The 23,842-nt window shown below is 40.7% G+C and overlaps 1 protein-coding gene across 1 annotated transcript in view; it reads left to right on the top strand.

Moving 5' to 3' along the window:
- The first annotated feature begins 10,856 nt into the window (after positions 1-10,856).
- PCDH8 (protocadherin 8) overlaps positions 10,857-23,842 on the top strand; it is a 57,983-nt gene continuing 44,997 nt past the window's right edge. Inside the window, 4 exon segments of the mRNA XM_030202413.1 lie at positions 10,857-10,877; positions 11,643-11,760; positions 16,815-16,870; positions 19,573-19,755. Of these exon segments, the coding sequence (XP_030058273.1) occupies positions 10,857-10,877; positions 11,643-11,760; positions 16,815-16,870; positions 19,573-19,755 (378 nt within the window).

Below are 23,842 nucleotides of genomic sequence, written 5' to 3'. Positions count from 1 at the left end.
AAGCCCATTTTCAAGATATTGAAGAACTTCTTTTAAAAATTTGTGAAATAAATCCCTTGAGGAGCAAAACTGAATACAGGGAAAGTTTAATATTCTCAAATTCAATAATCTAGCTCCATTTTCTAAGTTCTCCAACTTACGATGAACTACATCAGCATTCTGTAATAATTTACATTCCACCTCCTTTACTTGGGATAAAGATAATTCATAGTCTTTCATATTTGACTCCTGAAGGATCAGTCGAGATTGAAGCGTTTCTATCATTGAGGCATTCGACTTTGTATTGGAGACAAAAATAAGACAAACCTTATGCAAGCATTCCATAGGTGCCCATAAGGACTCCAATGTTACCTTTGCTGGTCTCACCAACAGTTGCAGGGCTGCCTCAGGACTAGGCCGCATTTCACAAACCCATCAGTGTTCCAGGTATTGCCTCTAGCCCAGACAAATTCAGCCCAACTTCCGAAGGGTCGGATTTTCGGGGGAAACTCCCTCCTGAAGTGACACAATGATATGAGAAGAGCCCTCCTTAGTTCGTCCAGAGACCCCAACTTCCGAGATCTCTGGACTCCATGGGCTAAGTGAAACCTCACTTTCCTGACCGGGACTCCTCTCTGTGCCGGTCAAAGGAGCGCCCCTAGATGCTGTTGGCGTTGCATATGCTGTAATCGGTAACTGACGAAGAGTAGGGTCCGCAGAGGGTAAGGAAGAAACTCCTCTCTTTCCCTTTGGCATTATTAGCTCAAGAAATAAACTTAAAGGAGAAAAGAATCCACGGAGCTCAGCATAGCAAGTCTGACCTCGGTGCCATCTTAGTCAGCACCCCCCCCCCCCCCCCCCCCATTTTTTTAAAATCCTGATTCAGGAGTGAAATCATTCTTTAACCCCCCCTCCTTGCTCCTTACCCTTAGTCAATTTTGATATCATCATCAACATACGCGTGATTTTGCAGGTCTCTCTCCTTCCCTCCTCAACCAATGCACTGCTTATTTGCTGCAATAAATAGATTAGAATTTTTTTTTTGTTACATTTGTACCCCACGCTTTCCCACTCATGGCAGGCTGAATGCGGCTTACATGGGGCAATGGAGGGTTAAGTGACTTGCCTTTAGCCTTTTTATAATTTTTATTTTCTCCTTTTCTCGTGTAGGTTCACATAACATTTGAAGTTTCTCCTTACCAACTTGGCTTTGTTTTATTTTGGGCCACAATGTCATTGTATCAGTTGATCAGGTTTTTCTAATATGTATGCAGTGCTGCATAATTAGAAATTGTTAAGTGTTGGGACATCTGATGTACGCAATTTTGCTGAAACCTAGCCATGTTGGGTCTTCTTCAAACTAAAGTACCTTTGATGAATCATTTGATTGTTGTTCTACCTTTGTTCTACTTGAAGCTCTTCTATTACAGAGGTTTCTCCTGTTATTTCTTTTCCTTACTAGCCTGGAGCATTCTTAAATCTTTTTTAAAAAATGTGTTCCTGTTGTCCTCATTAACTGGGCCAGTCAAGTTACTGTAGTAACCCAGAAACTGCACTGCTTTCTCTTCAGTTTTGATGAATTCTCTCCCTATGCCATCCTTCATTTTTGTAATTACGGATCCAGTTGATTGGGGCCTCACCAAATTCACTGGCAGCTTCTCGCCCCATTCCCCCATCAATGTAGCTTGTAATAACAGAGCCTGAAACTTTGTGATTTAACAATTTGTCTTTATTCTTTATGATTTCCATCATTCTTCCCCCCCCCCCCCCCTCAAATCAACCGAGTTGCACGGATTTTTCTATATTTCTGTAGTTCTCTAGTCAATTGCAGGAGTTCTTTATCTATGCTCCTTTTTGTTGCAGACACATAGCCTATTATTTTCCTCCACATCACTGCCTCTGTGGCAGTCCAGTAGCTGACTGGGTCCACTTCCTCTCTATTATCTCTTTCATAATCCTGCCAGACATTTCTAAGTTACACATGAAACTCTCTACTCTGCTATAGAGTCAGATTCATCTACCATACAAAATCTCTACTCCCAGTTTAAGTACTATTCCTACAACTGAGTGATCAGATACTGTGTGTGCTTCTATATGGGCTTTGACTAGCTTAGAAAAAAAGGTTTCTGTCACCAAAATGTAGTCGATGAACATAAACCTTGTGAGCATTTGAGTAATAAGTGGATGAAGGTGACTGTGAAAGAGAAATGGGGTTAAGTGTCCTCTAAGCATGGCAAAAAGTTGATCCCTCTCCTATCATTGTCCCTAAGATGCACTCTCAGGAGCTTGAAAATCTATATTGGGATCTGCTTTCACATTAAAATTTCCTGACACTATCTTTTTATAAACTTTTTAATATAACAGAAACCAGAGTACAAATATATATTTCAAACAAATAATAATAAAACTATGTTTATTTATAATAAATTTATAACAATTTATTATAAATAAACATAGTTTTATTATTTGTTTTAATATATATATTTGTACTCTGGTTTCTGTTATATTAAAAAGTTCATTTGAAGAAGAAACTGATAATTTTTTGGAAAACCCATCATATCTATTAACTTTCTTTTTATAATCATTGAAGTCTACTAGTTTGGCTGCCAGGAGTAGGAAAAACTTATGATTGTAAACATTTGAAGCATGCATGCTGCCTAATTGTATTTTCTGCTCCTACTATTCTCCCACCATCAGCAATACCTCCCTTCTATATCCCTAAGGATTTTACGTGTTTCAAATGTTACCCTCTTGCTGATTCATATAGCTACCCACCTCTGGCTGCCCATCTGTGTCTACTATTATATACAAAAAAAAAACTAATTCTTCCATCTATTCTCTCTTGAGCTTCTAGTGTTCCTCCATACTCAGATGTGTCTCTTGTATGAATGTATATCACCTCAATAGTTATTGAGCTTGCAGGCAGTTATATAAGAAATTAATTAATAAAATAAAATAAATACAATGTTATATCTGCATCTACTCTTTTCAGATTGGTCAGCATTTTTTGTTTCATTTTACCAATGAATGTAACCCAACTACATTCAGTGAAATCATTTTTATTTCAGCCAGTCCTCATATTCACCCTCCCTGTAGCCAGCTGATGTTTCCTTTTTCTAGGGGTCTCCCAAATGAGCCACTTAATTCTACCCTTATCCCCCTTATTTCTACCCTTACCCGTTAGATTGATCTCCTTTTCATCAAGTAGCCTTCTGTCTCTTCCTTCTGATTGTTACATATTGTCATAGAGTTCCCTTACCCAGTCCCCTTCCTCCTTCTTTTTCTCCTTAGCTCTTTCAGTTGAACACTCTCTTGTGTCATTCACAGACATATACCATTCCCATCTATTCATCCTCCCATTCATCTCCTCACTCACACCGATATTTTCCCATCCTCTTCTCCCTTTCGCTTCTGTTTGGTTCCAAAGCCTTCCCCTCCCCCACATTTCCATTCCCTCTCCACATATTTACTCTTTCACGCATTCCATTCTACTCCATCTCCCACCCCATGCTCATCCTTGCCACATAATCTTATGACATCATAGCTAAGTCTGCCTGAACATTAAATAACAACTGTAAATTAATACCTTCCATACTACAGTGTCTTACTTATTTTCAAATCTTCAATGTCTGTCATTCCCTACCCCACTCTTCTCAGCCCCTTCTATCAGTCTTATATGGTTCCCCTGTCTCGTTTTTGGCATCACATAATACAGCTGTCGGCAGGCACTGGCAGCCTTGCTGAATTTGATTACTGTTAAGGAAGCACACTTATGTGGGAGGATATAAACATGTTTCCTTAGCAGTAATCTGTTATCCAATCTCTTGTGATGTGTGTGCATACAATCTTTAACTCATGGTCATTTGACTAGCCCTTGCCCATTCAGGCCACATCTCCAAGGTAGGTATTACTTTCATACTCTCACTTCTGAAGCTTGATAAAGAGTCCACATAATCAATATCTCCCATTTCTCTTCCAAAATCATTTTCATCCATCTGAACTCATAATTTCAAAGTATTTCCCAAAGCCATCATATAGTCATTCCCTCTTTTTCAATTCAATTTTATATCTTTTACTCAACCACCACCAATTAGATTCTTCGAGATTACCACTAGAGGATGTGGCAGCCATTTTAAGGAGCCAACCATTACAGCAGGACCGAGTGGGCATTGTCCTGCCCCTTGGACCCCCTGGACCAGAGGCATGTTAAGGTAGGCCCATGAGAGCCTACGGGAGTGGGAACAGTAGGGGCATGCCTGAGCAGCCCTTCTAACCCTCAATGGAGTGGGGAGGGAAGTAGAGGGATTGGAGAGAGGCTTTTTCTGAGGGAATTCGGAGGAAGGGTGGTAGGACTGGGAGGCTGCTTCTATGCTTCTGGGGGGTGGGAGAGAAGGAGGTAGGGGAAATGGAAATGGGGCTGTGATTCTCTGCTTCCAAGGGGTAGAAGGAAAGGAAGGGGATAGCAACACATTGGTCAGGCCCAGAAGTAACCCCAATATTCAGACCCCTGGTTAACTCTCCACAAAGATAGGACAGCCTTTTTTCTGTCCTAACTTTATGCTGTTACCCAGCTAGTTAGCGTTACTGAAAATTGCCACTAACCAGCTAAGCTTCTGCTCCGCCCTAACTCTACCCGCAGACTGGCCACAAGCTAGCTAGTTTTGGTAGTGGCAGTTAGAAGGGATATTCAGTGGTACAGTACACTTAAGTGCACTGAAAATTCCTGGATAGCCCCGCACAAGTGAGTTAAATTGCCAGGAGCCTCTCCTGGATGTTTAAATTGCTTTGAATATGTATCCCACAGTGTTTGTTCCTCTCATTTCCCATGTCATTTCAAACAAATGCGCATCCCTAGTAAACTGTTCAGAAACTACTCCCTCTGCAAAACCATAAGGCCACTAATATTACCAATAAAAGGAATCACTTTTATAGACAGGTTGGGTGAGTGGCAAGAAAAACAGGATCCCTCAGACATAACGAATATTTAAGGTTCACTAGGTCAAGTTTAAATTGGTCACTACAATGCTTCTTAATCATCTGAGTCACTCAGTCTTCAGTCGTGTGCCTTCTGATGAACCTGAGGAATGTTTTAATGATTGGGCAAAAAGCTCCCTGTCACACCTGATTGCATAAATATTAAACCTTCAAGTAATTATTTTTTCTACTCCTTCCAAGAAAAAAAAAACTTAAAAATACATTAAAATCCACAAAACATGAAAAGTGCTGCAAAAAGAGGACCATTAATCATGTCACTGTAAACTACATTTCCATTATTACTTAACAGGAAAGAGGTACCTTTTTAAAAAGTCGACCATCTCTTTGCTGTGTGTTAGAATTCCCCATAGTAGAAGCATGAGCACTACAGATTCCATTATTTGTTTCAGTGCTGTTGCAGTAAGAAAACATGCTATTAGCATCCTAATTGCAACAGTGGTGTAAAAGGCTTTGCACATATCTGTCGTTCAAACATTAACCCCTGCATGCAAACTTTTGTTAACAGCATAGAGACTATGAACCTTTTTTAGCAAATCACTTGAGAAAAGCATGACTGGTCTGAAATTGAATGATGTTTGCTAGTGATCTTGGTTAAGCCGAGGAAGAATTCTTTGTCACAAAGCATATTAGCATATCTTCCCTCATTAATAACTCCTGTGCAGCATTAATTTGCTTAATGATCACATTAAAAATTCAACATGGTAGCTAATTAATTCAACGGCTTCAACTAACAAACCCCAAAATTCTAAAACACATGAGCATCTCTCTGCTTGAATACTTCTTCTGTCCTGTGTCTGTCTGTCTGTCAGGGTTTTTTTTATAAATCATTTTCCATGTTCTGCTACCCATGAAACATCAACACATTTTTAATGTTAAACCCTATGCCTCAGCAGTTATTTGCCTCCTGTGATGATGTTTTGCAAAACAGTACAATACCATTCTTATATTCCACAATTACCATAATTCTGTTTCATTACAGATTACAACAAAAAAAGAGACCAATCAGTCACTGGAAAATTAAAATCATATTAGTGTAAACTTCAAAATAAATGCATAATACTCATAAGACCTTAGTTTTCCAACACCTTGGAGAGTAGAAAATTTTTCAGTTTCTTATTCAAGGTCATATAGGACTAGATTCAATAAATGGTGCTCATAAATCGGTGCGGGAAAAAAAACAGCGCTCAATGCTATTCTAAAATGGGCACTCAAAGATGAGCACTCCAAGAATAGCAAGGTGTAATTCCCCTTGCCTAATTTGGGCACACATTCCCGCTACTCTTTATCAAACTGCATTGCAAATTTTAGGAACACATCTTGGATTGGTGCCCAATTTTGTGCACCATATATAGAATCTGGGGGATCATGCCACTGCTGGATTCTATATATCGCACCTAGCATTCTGCACCTAAATCTAAGTGTATCCCATAATAATGTGCATAACTTAATTGGTTTAACAAGCCAATCAGCATTGTTAACAGCACTTAACAAGCAATAATAAGCACTAATTTGTAATAATTTGAATTTACACGCATAACTCGCTAAGCGTATGCTGTAACTCACTGTGCCTAAATTCTAATGCGTGCATCCAAAAATGGGCATGGTTATAGGTGGGGAAATGAGCATTTTGTGGGCAATCCCAAATGGGTGTTTTGTGGGTGTTGTTATAGAATATGGCCCAACCCGTGTAAATCTATGCGCAGGGATTTACAGCACATTTTTATTGGTGTAAATGGATGCACATAGTTTTAGGCACTGGAATATCAACTAAGCATATTCTATATACTGTGCTTAAATCTTATGGAATACACAGGTGACAATAATTTCCACGTGGATTTCCTAGGCGCCACATGAAGACTCTCCCCCTTAATGTCCATAGGAAGAAAAGACCACATTTTTGCTGTATGGTAAAATGTTTGCTGTTGAGAACATTCAATTATATTTTATGTTCCCTGCGGCCGGAAAATTGATCACTGATAGACTTCTACTGCGTAATGATCTATTGGGAGAAGAGAAAACTAACAAGGAAGATGTATAAGATGGAGTTGGGCCATGTAATATTCTAAATATCATAGCACAAAGTTTAAAAGATACATGTCCTTCCAGAGGCAACCAATGCAATCTTCAGAGAAATGGGGTCACTCAATCAAATCTTCAGGCACCACAAAGAAATCCTGCCGCCATGTTCTGTAAAGTTTGCAAATGTTTCCTGAGTCTATCAGAGCAGCTGGAATACAATACGTTGCAATAGTCAATTGGGAAAGCACAAAAACTTGAGCAATATCCTTAAAATGGTGAAATGAAAAGTACTTCCTGATTCTGGATAATTGATGAAGCTTTCCAGAAACTTTCCTGGTTAACAGATTTACATGATTAGCAAAGGAGATGATGAGTCTACACTAATTCCTAGAATGTTATATGAGGGTTCAATAAAATGAATATTATTCTTAAGACCAAGGGGTCCTTTTACAAATGGCTTGCAATAGTGTAGGCACGGGTTTTGGGCGTGCGCCGATCCATTTTTTAGCGTGCCTGTAAAAAGGCCTTTTTGCCAAAAATGGACGTGCGGCAAAATCAAAATTGCCACGCCTCAATTTTGGGTCTCAGATCTTACTGCCAGCCATTGACCTAGTAGTAAAGAATCCTGGCGATGAAGACCTACGCACATCAAATGCTACTTGGCATGCATCCATTACACATGCCAGAAAATAAAAAATATTTTTCAGACACACATAGCAGACGGGCACCAAAATTGAAATTACCGCAAGGGCCACGTGGTAACTGGGTGGTAACTCCAATTTGGCACACGTTCGGGGCACGTAGGCACCTACACGGCATAGTAAAAGGGCCCCCAAGTTCTGTATCAAATAATGATTTTAGTGAGTGACCTAATCCCATAAATTTAGTCTTTTCAATATTTTGTTTTAGATGTTCTGAGGCCCAATTTTTAACCATATCTATGTATTCCTGCACAATTAAGGTTACATCCTTGATGTCAGGTATTGTTTTTAATTTTTAGTATGATAAGAATCGTAATATCATCTGCATAAGTGTAGAATTAAACTTGTAAGTCAAATAAGCCTTTCCCAGAGGAGCTCATTAGAACATTACAAAAAACTGGTGAAAGGAGTGAACCTGCAGAACTCGTCACTCAGCTGACCAAGATGTAGAGCTAGTTGTTTTATCCTATATCTCAAAAGAAATCCTCTAAACCAGTTAAGTACCCTCCTTGAGAGCTGTATTTCATTTATTTGTAGTAGGATAGCATGATCCACCACATCAAATGCAGCTGACAAATCAAATTGTAGTATGATTGCTTGATGACCCATGCATAGTAATATAGGGATGTTGACAACTGGTCTCTGGTTAGAAGGATCCAATTTTCCTCCAGTTGGATTTTTGAGAATGGGGATTAATTATATATCTCCAAGAGTAGATTAAAGTTGACCAGACTTTAATGAAAGTTGTATCCAATTATAAAACCGAGTTTAAAAAAAGAAGGCAGAAATCTGTTTAATAAATAGGTAGGACAACAGTCCACATTGCAATAAGAAGAAGAGAACTTTTTCAATAGAGATAATACATAAGAGCATTAGCATTGCCATACTGGGACAGACCAAAGGTCCAGCAGTAGCCAATCCAGGTTACAAGTACCTGGCAAGATCCCAAAACAGTACAATACCTTTTATGCTATTTGTCTTAGAAATAAGCAGTGGATTTTCCCAAGTCCATCTTAATAATGGCTTAAGGACTTTATTTTTAGGAAGCTATCCAAACCTTTTTTTAAACCTCACTAAGCTAACTGCTTTTACCACATTTTCTGGCAAAGAATTCCAGAGTTTAATTACACATTGAATGAAGAAATATTTTCTCCAATTTGTTTTAAATTTACTACTTTGTAGCTTCATTGTATGCCCCCTAGTCCTAATATTTTTGGAAAGAGTAAACAAGCAATTCACGTCTACCCGTTCCACTCCACTCATTCTTTTATAGACCTTTATCATATCTCCCCTCAGCCATCTTTTCTCCAAGCTGGAGAGCTGTATCCACTTTAGCCATTCCTCATAGGGAAATCATTCCAATCCCTTTATAATTTTCATCACCCTTCTCTGTACCTTTTCTAATTCCACAATATCGTTTTTGAGATGTGGTGACCAGAATTGCACACAGTATTCATGGTGCGGTTGCACCATGGAGCGATACAAAGGCATTATAACATCCTCATTTTTGTTTTCCATTCCTTTCCTAATAATACCAAACATTCTATTTGCTTTCTTAGCCACCGCTGCACACTGAGCAGAGGGTTTCAATGTATTATCAACGATGACACCTAGATCCCTTTCCTGGTCAGTGACTCCTAATCTGTAACCTTGTATCACGTAGCTATAGTTCAGATTCCTGTTTCCCACATGCATCACTTTGCACTTGCTCATATTAAAGGCTAGGTTTACTATGGGCACGTTAGCACTTTTAACGCGCGTAAATGGTGTACGTGTGTTAAACGCTAATGCGACCACAGAAATGTATAGGCATGTTAACGTTTAACACACCTTAAATTTACAGGTGCACTAAAAACGCTAACGCACCTTAGTAAACATACCCCTAAATGTCATCTGCCATTTGGATGCCCAGTCTCGCAGTCTCGTAATTTTTCACAATCCTCTTGCGATTTAACAACTTTTGGAATTGCTAGTCTATCTTCACACTTTCTTCTTTTTCTTCTTTTCTTTGCTTGAGGTTCTTTAATCCCAGTGAATTTCATTGGGAGAAAAGGGGACATATGCCTCAGTATCCCAACATGCTCTTCAGCCAACATTATCTACTGCTGTTGGGCAGCTATTCCAGTTCTTGTTTATGAGAGAGCACCAATTCTCAGTTTGCAGTGCATAGACAAATATGACTTCCCAGCTTGTAGCACCGACAACTAAGAAAACAAGCCCACAAATAATCACTCCACTTGGTAAACCCAGATGCCTGACACTTGTTTATAATACTCAAGACAAGAGCTATCCCAATAGCCTACTGCTATTGCTGTACAAGAGATCCAAGTTTGACAGGGGCTGAGGTAGACTGCTGCAGAAGTGGTGCTCAGAATACCATGGAAATCCCAATCAGTGCACACAACAGTGATTCAAGGTGCATCCATACCTGGTTCAAAACAAGCCATAGTTTGTGCTCTCAGACTGAAGACTGTTGTTGAGCTAGATAGGAGGTAGAATGGTTTAAATCTGAGAAGTTTCTGATTGAGATGGAAGCCCAAAGGAGCAAGCAGTAGAGCTAACAGATATACATGTTAAGGAAAACAGAGACTTAAAGCGTATCTCTATGGAACACCAGCTAGAAACAGTGATGTTTTCCCCAGATGTTTCTAAACAATGCTTCACCCCTCTATAAAGAGTTTTAAATAAAGCCTTGTATTCTTATATGTTGTACCTGTGTGAAGATGGATTTCATGTCTCAGCATGTAACACAGGGATTCAACGTTAGGCCTAATAACAAGCACAATAATAGTTAACCAATGATACCAGAAGATTGAGGGGGAGTGGTCAAATGGTAAAAGCATGATCTATAAGTGAAGGAATGTCCTGGGACAGAAGTACAAATGCTCCCCATTCTGTCATTGGGCAAGTCAGTTTATTTCTATTCACCAAGCTAAAATCGTTCATTCTCTCTACTCCTCAATCTAAGCCTTCCTACGCTCAAGCCCCAGAAGTACACTGCCTAATGCTAACACGACCCCTCCCAAAGATAAATGTGGCATGCTTGTTCTTGAACTACTTTCAAATTACCTTGGGATCCTGATGGGATGATAGGTGCAATCTAAATCCATGGTATCATTCCAACTGTTATTTTGTTGCTACAAATGCACTGTGCTATCTGAGATGCTCCTGAAGGAATATGAGGTGAGAAGACAGAAATAAATGTGGGGGGTTTTTAAACACAGACTCCTGTTCCTGAAAGCCATGTGTAATGAATATTGTGCTCATATCATTTATCAAACTTGCTATACTGCTTTCATTGTGAACAAATTAAAGCAGTTTACAATTTAAAAAAAAAACAGCAGAAAATAATAAGAAACAGGAAAGAATGCCAATTTGGATAGAAAAGAATTAACTATCTAAACCAGTCAACCCTAGCTCAATCATACAAGAACATAACAGAACAACATTCATATCTGAGACCACGCATAATCAACAATTCATATTGCTATAAACCAATCCTGACTGCTCATTGCAGAATTGATCCAGACCTATAGATTAAAAGCCTGCTGAAATAGGTGAATTTTTATTAACGTACGAAAAATAGTATATGATGTTTCAAACCGAATATATTGTGGCAACGAATTCCAGTGCAGGTGCAAGAAAATAGAAGACCCTAGATCTAGTGGATTCCCACCTAGCTTTAGATGGAGATGGCAAAACTAACTTGTTATCCTTAAGTGACCGTAGAGTGTGGGAAAGTGTATAGGGAATCATCAGAGATGCAAGGTAATCAGGGGAGCCATTATAAAATAAACCTTGTGGGTTAGAGTTAAAATCTTAAATTTAATCCTAAATTCTATAGGTAGCCAATGAAGCTGTCTGAGAGGAGGCGAAACATGATCATAACGGGATATGCGCGACAGAGAATATGAGCACAGTATTTTGTAGTGTTTGCAATTTTTCAAGGTTATGTTTGGTAATCCCGGCATAGATGATGTTACAGAACATGTGAAGACTCCCAACCCCTTCTGGGAAACAGCAAAGGTGATGAGGAGGGAAGAAAGTATTGCGTATGTCAGCAAATGTAAGAGACAATTAGCAGCTAGTATTTTGGCATTCGAGGCCTGTCTTAGGAAAGCAAAGAAATTACAGTTATCTGCTCCAACCCAACCATACAAAAATATTTTCTAAATTACCAAAACTGCTTTGAATAGTGTGATCCTCAAGAGGGAATCTTTCTTTTACAAGTATAGATTGTATCAGTAAGGCAATAAGCCCAATAACTACTTAGTTAATCTGACTAGAACCTAAATTCATCCTTGCCATAAAGACTAAGGAAGGAATGATTATTCACCAACAAAAAGCCATGACTTAAGTTTTCTTTGAATTTTATCAGGCCCTCTAGGATTCCAAAGTACAGCACTTGACCCAGTTCTTTTGGTCCATGTCTTTGAAAATGTTTTCAGAATCAGAATGTGAATTTTTTTAAATGCCCCAGGTGAGGAGATCCAGAGGGCTATAACGCACTTAAAGTTCCATAAAACATTGGGCCCAGATGAATTCAATGCAAATTTTTATAGACTGTGTCAATTACAGCTTGTGGGACCATTAGAGGCATACTATAGTCACATCATACAAGAAGGTCATTTTGGGACCCTTTTACTAAAGCTTAGCATGCTCTAACAGAATTAGGAGTGGAGGAGTGGCCTACTGGTTAGGGTGGTGGACTTTGGTCCTGAGGAACTACTACTATCCCAGCACAGGCAGCTCCTTGTGACTCTGGGCAAGTCACTTAACCCTCCATTGCCCGCCACATTGAGCCTGCCATGAGTGGGAAAGCACAGGGTACAAATGTAACAAAAAAAAAAATTAGTGCATGCTAAGAAGTCCATTTTATACCTATGGGCTTATGGGTCCTTTTACTAAGGTACACTGAAAAATGGCCTACAGTAGTGTAGGTGCGTGTTTTGGGTGTGTGCAGAATCATTTTTCAGCGCACCTGCAAAAAAATGTCTTTTCTTAATTTTTGCCGAAAATGGACTTGCGGCAAAATGAAAATTGCCGCATGTCCATTTTGGGTCTTAGACCTTACCGCCAGCCATTGACCTAGTGGTAAAGTCTCACATGGCAACCGGGCTGTAATGACCTACGCACGTCAAATGCCACTTGGCGTGCATCTGATACGCGCGTCCAAAAATAAAAATGGTTTTGGACGTGCATATCGGACGCACACCAAAAACGTAATTACTGAAAGAGCTCCGTGGTAGCAGGGCAGTAACTCCATTTTGGTATGTGTAGATGCTTATGCGGCTTAGTAAGAGGGCCCCTTAGTGTGCACTAATTCCATTAACATGCTAAACTTTAGTAAAAGAGCCCCTTTGGTAGGCATGCTAATTAAGCTTTAACTACTCTGGGATCCTTTTACTAAGCTGCGATAAGCCCTAGCTTGCACTTACTGCAACAAGTTCCCAATCAGCATGCGCTACCCACACAATAAAATATATTTTATTTATTTTTGCATGGAGGGGGTGTGTCTGGGGTGGAGAGTGGGCATTCCAGAACTAGTCAGTTAGTGCATCCATATTACCAAGTGCTAACTAATTAGCACAGGATTACAGCAGGTGCCCTTAATGCCTACAAAATAGGTGATGGTAAGTGCTCCAGTGGTATTTCTATTTAATGGTTAAATTTGAAACACAATGGGTTCATGTGAACTCTTGGTCCCATTGGGTATACAAATGGTACAGCTATATTGATGGCATATTCCTGCTCTAGAAAGGAGATTTAAAACAACCTGAAGAGTTTTTCACATGGTTAAATGATCAAGATGCCAACATAAAATTTACCATGCAATCATCTTTTCAGACCATTAATTTTTTGCATGTATCGGTGCAACAGGCAGAAGATAAGTTAGTGACTACAGGATATACAAAACTGATGGACCAATTCTCAGTATTACAATTTAAGAGTTGCTATCCAATGTCCTTGAAAAAGAGTCTTCCATTTTCACAATACTTAAGGTATAGATGCATTTGTTCTAATACACATGATTATAAACTTCAATCTAAAAGATTAACTAATAAGCTGTTACAACAAGGCTATCCCAAGAGAACACTGAAACAAGCTTATAGAAGAGCAAAGTATAATCATAGAAAACTGTTATTAGCCTTGAGACAAGATACAAAAAGTGATCAAGACACACAGACATGTGTTATGTGTTATTCTCAGGGTTCTACAATAGTGGTCAATATTATTCAACAACATTAGGCTATAATGCAGACTCACCCTGTTTTCGAAGAACAATACATAAGAATAGCATTATTGAAAAATAAAAATTTGAAAGAACTTTTACAACAAAAGTTTATAGCAGAAGAGTCTGTACAGTTAGGTCACTTTTAAATGTTCATGTCTCACACTAATGATTTTTATAATCTGCAGGAACATAGGGCAGTGTGGTTCCCAAACTTTTTCTGTTCACAGCACCCTTTGTGTCCGAGCACTTTTTTGCGGCACCCCCCAACCTCCACTCCCCCGGCAACATAGGTCTCTGCCCCTCCCCCGGCCATACAGGTCTCCACCCCCTCCCCCAGCCACAAAGGTCTCCATCTTTTTATCTGCACAAATATATCAGTGCTAGGGTGTCCCTATAACCAGCCCCTCCAAATAACACACTGATTATGATTTTTAACAAATTACTAATCCACCTATGAAAAGTTATTCTATTATTATACTGGCTTTTCATGCAACTGTATGCTGCACAAGCCAGCATGTTTAAAAATATAAGTGAGATTAAATTAAAAACGCTACCAACAATAAAGAATGACAACTCGGATGCAGCAGCTCATAGGTTTGCTTGCTTTTTTTAAATAGGAATGAAAACAGAGACTACTGACCTATTGGCTTCAATTTTTTGACTTCATCCCGTCTCCTGTTTTCATCCAACCTCCTTAGCAGTCACCTCTGAGTCCCGAACACCATCTACTCCCTGTCCCCATTGGCCACGCCCAAAAAAAAAAAAAACACAAGTGCGGGGCCGCAGCAGCCTTCAGGCATGTGCTGTCGGCTCTGCTGGTCCTCTGCCCCCGCTGATGTCAGCTTCCAGTTCTGGGGGCAGAGGACCGGCAGAAAAACTTCTGCCGCTGCTGTGCTGCTGTTTGCAGTAGCAGTTCGGGCGGGAGGGAGGTTGGGATTTGCCGCGGCACCCCAGAGAGGTTGCTGCGGCGCACCAGGGTGCCGCGGTGCACAGTTTGTGAAACACTGTCATAGGGTTTACAAAGGGCTACCAAGAGACTGGGCCCGGGGCAAGGCTGCCCCTGGGGCCCCGCCCCTGCCGCCCCGCCCCCTGAGGTCGCCGCCGCCGCTCCCCCCTCCTTCCCCCCCGAGGTCACCACCAATCCCCCCCCGAGATCACTGCAGCCACTGCTCCCCCTCCACCCCCCCCGAGGTCGCCGCCGCCGCTGCTCCCCCCCTCCGTCTGCCACCGGGCCGGACCCCCTGCATTGAAATCGCAGTCTCACCTCCGTGAAAGCAGCGCTGCAGGCAGCAGAATGCCTCCCTTTGGCCCTCCTTCCCTCCTTGTGTCCCGCCCTCACGGAAGTTACGTCAGATGAGAGCAGGACACAGGGAGGGAAGGAGGGCCGAAGGGAGGCGTTCTGCTGCCTGCAGCGCTGCTTTCACGGAGGTAAGACTGCAATTTCAATTCAGGGGGCAGACGGTCAATGACGGAGGGTGGGTGGGACTGCGGCGCCGGGCCCCCCTTGGAGACCCGAGCCCGGGGAATTTTGTCCCCCCTGCCCCCCCCTCTCGGCGGCTATGGGTTTACAAACTAAAATATAAAATGGATTGTACTAGCTCATTTGTAGCTTATGTATTAGTGTGTCTGTGTTCTAAACTTTATGTAGGAAAAACTACCACGCAATTAAAAACTCATTTGAATGAACATAGAAGTTCGTAATAATCACACATTGTTTAGAATGTTCACACAAATTTGAAGATCTGTCATGCATAGTCATTGTTCATGTGGAAGAAGACATAAGGGGAGGGGATGGGGCAAACCTTTATTATGAAGAGAATAAAGATGGATTTATAAATTGCAAAGTTTAACACCTATAGGACTCAATGTAAGAGTTGAATGGAAAAATGTTTTGTGCATTAGTGAAAGTTGCATCCAATCTGAATTCAGCAGTGACTTGATTGGTGGCTGAGAGGGCCACCATTTTGTTTAATGGGTATGAAAACTATGATCGAATTGGCAGGAAGCCTAGAGGTAAAGAAAAAAATGATCTGTTCCATATTCCCAGAACTAAAGGAGGTTCTTTGTATGTGTATGTGGTGGGTGGGGAGGGGGGCATCGTAATTACTATCTATTGTGAAAAGGGTCCACTGCTTCCAGCCACCCACCAACCAAACTTCCAGAGCTCACCACAATTGCAGACAGTAGCTAGGTCAAAAGCTTTTATTATCAGGCCAATAACAGCTGTCTCAAACTTCAGTACACAGGTTATCGCCAAACAAACAAGTTCCAACAAAAACAGGTTTCCAACCAATCAGGGTTTTTCCAGACCAAGGCAGGTTTTCAAAGTCAGGCTTTCTATAAATCAGGCTTCCAGTAAAACAGGTAAATAAAGCAGGCTTCCAATTAAATCAGGTTTCCAAATAAATCAGGCTTCCAGTGAAGCAGGTTACTCTCACCTCTTAACAGCACTTCCAAACCCTCATCCCTGCCTTGGAACTCTCCCACTCCATAGAGGCTTCTCCTCCCCACTGGGATTCCTCTCCCATCTTATCTACCCCCCCCCCCTTCCATATAATCTATCCAATTATCTTCTTCCCTCTCCATGGGCCCCTCTCTATTCCAGCTGGGCCTCATGGTATATTGATTGCGTACCCAGGGGAACTGAGCTTCTTCCCTCCACCTCCCCCTAGTGGGTGACGACATTATAGGCTCAGCCTGGCTATCCCCCTGGCTCCCTCTGCTGGAGCTGGGAGTCCATTCCCTTGTCTCCAGACTACTCTCTGCCTCCCTCCTTGCAATGGCTTCTGGTACTTGTAATTCAGGGTCTAACTGCTTCATCCTATCCGCCCTGGCGGTAGCCTTGTCACACTATACAGATAATGTTTTTGCTTGTAACTTTCAAGGTTCGGTGACAAACATTGGCAACATTTACGAAGCTGTAAAGCTCCCGAAGAAACAGGTAACAAAACAGCAGCGCTCTGTTAAGCTGTCAACAATGGAAAGTTTTGGCACACCTTAGTAAAAGGACCCCTTAATGAGATCTATCATATAAGATGGTAAGATACCTTAAAGAACCTGATGAACAAGAACGCAGTGCTTAAATGAAATTCGTTCATTGATTGGTAACCAATGTAGATCCTTAAGAAGAGGAGATGCTTTAACGTAATGCAGCGATCTATATATAAGGTGAGCAGCTGTGTTTTGTGCAGTTTGTAATTTTTTTTAGGAGACTCTGCTTAATACCTGCATAAATTGAATGATGGCACATGTGTGCAAAAATTATGATTTTCCAGCTATACACTATTCTGTTAGTATGCATCAATATTCAATGGTGAATATTTTGCACAAAGGCAATCACATCAGCAGAGCTTGGGCAGAGCGTGGGACACATTTACTTCTGTACAATATAAAATATTACAATGTATGTATGTTCTTCAACAATCTAGGCACAAGCATTTACAACAGCTCTTTGGATAGTATAAGTGATCACACTTAAAATATAGGCATTTTTTAACCTATTACAAAAGTATTCCAAAAAGAAAAGTGGATGCCTTCTTTTCTTTATAGAATATATTCTAAATAAATACATTTATAGGGTTAGACCTGTGCATGGCAATTCTATAAAGGACAGTAGGCATCTTTTTTTCTTTATAGAATGCTAGTGTGATACGCACGTCTAACTTAGGCACAAGCACTTATGCCAGCCACATGACTGATATGTGTTCATCTAAGTGCTGGTGATTCTATAAGTGATGCACATAATTTTGCATCGTGCCCAGACTCTGCCTAGGTGTACGTCCAAAGATACCCATTTTAAATTGGGACAGAGTTTGGGGCAGTCCAGGGGTGGGCCTAAAAGTTATGCTGATGATGGTGAAATTCAGTCATTCAGCACATAACTTATGTACTAAAGTTCAAATGCAGAAATAGCAGGAATCATTCTAAAAGGATAAGTTATTTGTTTAAAGTTATGCGTTGCCCATCCCTCTGTATATTAACCTTGATACTTATGATTGTTAATTTGTTTTAACTTTATATTATGTTATGCCTAGTTTTCAGGTTTGATTATGATGATTTGTAATATCTGTTTTATAATTATACATGTTCTGTTTTACATTACTTTGGGTGATTTTTCCAGTAAGATGACCTAGAAATCAAATAAACAAATGGAATGTGCCACTTAGTTTACTTTTAACATCAAGTTTCTACACTTCGTCTGCAATAAGGCTCAGATGATCATTTTTCTGTGTGAGTGCATTCTTTCTGCTGGACTGTAAAATAAAATTGGTCTCATTATTTCTAATATTACAGTTAGTGACTCATTAACAGGGGATCATTTGTCATGTTGACAGTAGAAATGACTCAGATAATCTGTCCCAAATGCCTAACAGTAATATTACCACGCCACAGATATGCCATCAGTTCTGGTTCTGTGAACCAGAAGGGGCTGAAAGTTTCAGAAGAGAGACACACTATACCAGAGGCTGATGCAGGCCCAGCATAGTGATGAAAAGTAGAGCCTTTTATAGAAATGTGCTTTTACTTTGAAAATATTTGCTGTTTCATTTTCACTTCATTTATGCATTTTAGTATGTACTAAAACTATTTACACAAAAGCTACCACTACCTTTTCTATTTCTTCAAAAACTCTATGAATAACCACACAAACTACGGATGTCCTCTCAACATTGCACAACACTATTGTAACTCTACCAAAATGTAAATTGGAAGCCACTTTGAACCGAAACTTGTTTTTAGATAATAGTAGGATACAAAAAAAAATGCATAAATAAATAAATAAATTTACTTGTGCTAGGATCATTTACCACATTCTAAAATCAAAACAAACAAACAAGGAAAGAACACAAAAACAAATCAAAATAAATAATGAAATGAAAAGTTTTTCTCTGTACATCTCTAGATATTGTAAGGGGCAAGCCAGCTGTGGTGATAATCCCTTCACCCTCAAACACAAGTTCAGGGAAACCGCCCTTCCAGCATCACACAATGCCAATTTTATTATACTTTTTCCAAAATAGAACACAGACTTAACATGAGAAGTGGAGTTAGCCCAGCAATATCCAAGGTAGTGCATTCATTACTACAGTAGGCAGTCCCCTTCTCTTTATGGACATTACATTCAGCAGCATCTAGAACAGCTTTTTCAGGTCAGGTTTTCTTTTTTTCAATGGCTGCCATGCCTCATTCCAACTTCTGGTCCTGCAGGACCTTTGCAGAAGCAGAGAGGAAGGCTCCTGCCTAATTCCCTTCAATCTCCAGGAACCCTCCCTCCTTCCTTAGGGTGTCTTTTACAAAACCGTGCTAGCATTTTTAGCTTGTGGTAAAAATTAGCTGGTAGTTAACGCTGAGATGTCCATTATATTCCTATGAGAGATCGTGTGTGCAGTTTTGCAAGAAGCTAAAGGTGTGGCTTTGCACTGAACATTATGGGAGCACGGCACAGCACTTTCTTTAAGAAATGCTAATTAGTTATAGTTGGAGAGTAATTATGTTAATTATGTTATCTAAATATAAGCTAGAGGAGGTTTTATTATCGGAGGTTTTTATTATCTATTGGAGGTTTTTAAATATCTACAGTTTTTTATTTATAAATTATACGTGTATTGTAGCTTACTGTTAATTGTAATTGATTCACTTTAGAATGTACACTTCTTTTTGCAAATAGGAGATGTGGTGCATCAAGTAAATAAATGGATTGGAATGGAAACAAGGAGACAGAGCATGGCTGCAAAGCCAAGGATATATTTCCAGGGTCCTCAGAGCAGAACAAGCAATGTTGTTTACCGGCAACAGATGTTTTCCATAGATAGCAGAATTGATAAGGTAATATCATCTGAAGGCCTTATATGGCAGATCTGCCCTACCCAATTCATCCCAGGATGCGTCGTCATTTTGAAGATGATGGCAACAAGGCAGGAGTGAGTGGGAATCATTCCTCCCTTGTTTAAGGTATGGAGATGGAGGGGGCTCCCAACAGACACCAAGGATTTTTTTTAAATTTAAGTCAGGTTGGGTTGGGAGGGGGAGGAAGGGTGCTACTAGACACCAGGGATTTTTTTTTTCATCTGAGGGGAATGGAAGGGTAATCGGTGTGTGTGTGGGGGGGGGGGGGGCCCTAGATACCAGGAATCTCTTTTTTAAAGTGGTAAGAAAGGGGATTGGGTGAGGGTGCCCTAAACACTATGGAATTTGATTTTTTAAAGTCAGAATGGAGGGAGAGAGTGTCAATTCTAGTAGGAGCGGGGGGGGGGGGGGTGCCATTGCAGAAAGCTAACAAGGGAGGGAGGTCAACTTCGGCTACATCTGCCCTGGAGCTAGTGAAAACATTTTCATGGTAACCACTCATTAGAGGCCATGTTTTCCTTTTATGCATCACTGCAGCATATTTAATGGCCTAATATGCATTCATTTAAATGCAATGCGCAGCCATGTATGCTGCACAAGGTAAACCCAAGCTCAACCTCTTTCCTGCATTGCTCAGGCACATATACCTCACAGTATCCACACAGCTGAGCTGGCAGTGGCTTTCTGCATAAGCCCCTGGGTAAGTATAGATTAATTTCCTATGTACTTTTGTGACTGACTGGGATAGAAGAAAATTCATGTTTATTAATTTGAAAAAGATTGAATTTCTTAAAAAAGCAAATAATGTATTAACTTTAAATAATATAAAACTCTTTTTACAATATTTTTAAACTTAAACCTTCTGCCAGAGTTTTAAATTTAACTGTTACAGCCCAGGACATTAAAAGATAGCCAGTATATATTAAAGCAGGTGTCACAACTGTGGTCATGATCCCTCTCTGACTCACCTTATTTCCTATGGTCAACTGCTGAGCTGGCTACTGTCTGCATGGTTGTTTCTTTCCTGTGTTTTTCAAGCCTCACTTTGGGTTCTGTGTATTTCCTGCCTCTGTCCTGTAGGGTTTCCACTTCCTCTGTGTTTCAAGCCTCACTTTGGGTTCTGTGTATTTCCTGCCTCTGTACTGTTTATAAGGAAGTGGTGTACTGTCATTCAGTGCCTTTGCTATGCCAACGGTCTCCAAGTTAGTCCGTGTGCAGTAAAGCACTTCTGCCTTGTTCTAGTCTGTGTGCCTGTGGGCACTTCTGTCTTGTTTCCTTGTTTAGGGTGCCTGTGTGCACTTCTGCTTCTGTTCTTCTTGGTCTGTTTGTGCGCTAGGTTCAGCCTTCAGCCATAGTTCTGTTGTTTGTCTGTGTGGGTCAGCTTTGTGCCCTGCCTAGTCTGCCTTTGTCAGGCTTTTCCAAAAAGCAGGAACTCGGATTGTGAGCCCTTGGGCCACTGCCGAGGAGCGGCAGTGGCAAGCAAAACCACCCCACACAGGGATAAGGCAGAACTCTGACAGGGCCAGCTAGACTTCACCTGCACTTGACCACCATTCCTCAGGAGTTGAGCCCCTGAGTGCAGGTGGCCGGCAGGACTTACCGGACAGGGCCAGAACTGGATACCAGCAGGATACACCAAGGGACTAGAACACACAGGGAGGCTAGGCAGAATACTAGACTAGGACTCTCAGACAGATAAGGGACAGAACTGAAAGCTGCAAGCAGCCACTGAAACAGGGAACAAACACTGGTAGACAAGAGACAGAACTGAAAGCTACAAGCAGCCACTGAAACAGGGAAAAAACACTGATAGATAAGAGACAGACAGAGAAACAAGCAATACAGTACAAGAAGCTACACAAAGACTAAACTAGAATAAGGCAAGAATTCAGACTATAAACTGGACTAGGCAGAAGTGCAACAAGCACCAACAAACCAGGGCCTTAGGCGATGCAAAGGCAAAGCAGAGAGTTTCCAAATGGCTAATAAACCCAGCAGCAGCTGAGATTCAGCTGCAGCAATCACCAGGCAGCTATGGGTGCTGTGCAGGCTCAAACAAGACAAACAAGTCTGGCAGGCCAGAAGATCTGGACTGGACTGGGCTGAAGTCTGGAATGGGAAACAGCACACAGACAATCCAATGCAGCCACCAGGTCTGGCCACCAGAGTGCAAGAGGAACACAAACCAAAACACAGGCAGAAGGCTTACTGAAACACAGAGAGGCTTAACACACACAGGTACAATATAGTAATCAGAGCCATGCTGGAAGCAGCCAGCACACAGAGACAGAGACAGAACTAACTCAGGAAGAACAGACAGAAGCCAGCTCAGAAGCTGACCACCAGAAATAATGTGAGCCTGAGAGGGGTCACGACCACAATCGTGACAGCCTTGCTTGTTCTAGTCCCGTCTACCTTAGCTGCAGCCTTAGTTCTGTTGTTTGTCTGTGTGGGTCAACTTTGTGTCCTGCCTAGTCTGCCTTGCTTGTTCTGGTCCCCTCTACCTTAGCTTCAGCCTTAGTGCTGTTGTCTGTCTGTGTGGGTCAGCTTTGTATCCTGCTTGTGTCTGCCCTGTTTGTCTTCAGCTCCAGTCCCCTTCCTGCTTGTCTCTGCCTTGTTTGCTTTCAGATTCTGTTCCTGCCAAGCTTGGTTGAAAATCCTGAATCCTGCTTGCGTATCCTGCTCCTGCCAAGCTTGTTTGAAAATCCTGAATCCTGCTTGAGTATCCTGAATCCTCTTCCAGCCAAGCCAAGTCTGTTCCTGAATCCAATTCAAGCCAAGCCAAGTGCATCCTGAATCCTGTCCTGTCCTGCTTGGGGGGTTTTGCCTCCTGCTGCCGCTCGACGACAGAAGGCCAAGGGCTCACGTTGTTCCAGAGTTCATGACTATTGTTTAAAGCCTGGGACTGTGACAGCAGAGCCTAGTTCAAAGGTGAAAGAAAGCCAGGAGCCCTTAAGGAGAGAGCAAAGACTACAAATTATCCCTATTCACTTCTAAACAGCTTGTAGATACAAAGAAAAGCTAGAAGCCTAAAAAATAAGATGGGGGAGTTAAAGTATATAGCACTGAGGGTCTCTTTTCCAAAGCCACACTACTGATTCCCAGTGCAGCAAATGAGAGGAAGCCCATTCAATTCCTAGTGCGATAATCACTAGCGCAGCTTTGTAAAAAGCCCTAAATGAAGAGACAGACATAACAGGCATCTCAGAGACTTGAAAAAAGGACAACCAATGGGATACTGTTACCAGGGTACTGATTTTATCTCAATGATAGTGTGGATCAAATTGGAGGGGGTGGAGTTATATGTTAAAGAGGGAACTGAGTCTAAAAATTCATCAGGAAACAGACTGCAATGTGGAATCCTTATGGAAAGAAATTCCAGGTGTGAAGGGAAAGAGTATACTGATAGGGCTACACTACCATCCACCAGGCCAGAACGAACAAGCAGATGATGAAATATTAACAGAAATTTGGGAAACTAGCACATTGGCAACTTTGAGTGACAAATTTTCCTTTAGTTTTAGTTTGTTATTGAGATGCCTCTGTATGCTTAAAGAAAAATATACTCCTTTGATTTTTTTTTTCTTTTGTAAAATATGTTTATTTTCTTAGTATATTTTGTATTTCCTATATATATTCCTATGTTTCATGTTTTAATGTTTGTAAAAATTTTGAAAGCTTATAAATAAATAATTTAAAAAAATAACAGGTGACTTTGATTAACCTAATATTAACTAGATAAATGTCATGTCAGGAAATGCTAGAGAGTTAAAATTCCTAGATGAAATAAATGACTGCTTCTTGTCCAGGAACTGACAAGAGGGGGGAGCTATTTTAGATCTAGTCCTTAGTGCAATGCAGAACGTAAGGGAATTAGCACGCGCTAAACGCTAGAGACACTTAGTAAATGATCCCTTTAGTGCAAGAGGTTACAATGTTGGATCCACTGAGAAACAGTGATCATAACATGATCAAATTTAAGTTAATAGCTGAAGACACTGAGAAAATCTACTGTTGTAGCATGTAATTTTCAAAAAGGCAAATACAATAAAATCAGGAAAAATTT

The sequence above is a fragment of the Microcaecilia unicolor genome, chromosome 4 (assembly GCF_901765095.1).
Source record: "Microcaecilia unicolor chromosome 4, aMicUni1.1, whole genome shotgun sequence".
Taxonomy (NCBI): domain Eukaryota; kingdom Metazoa; phylum Chordata; class Amphibia; order Gymnophiona; family Siphonopidae; genus Microcaecilia; species Microcaecilia unicolor.
Note: the sequence above shows the minus strand (reverse complement) of the source record. Positions and strands in the feature narration are given on the sequence as shown.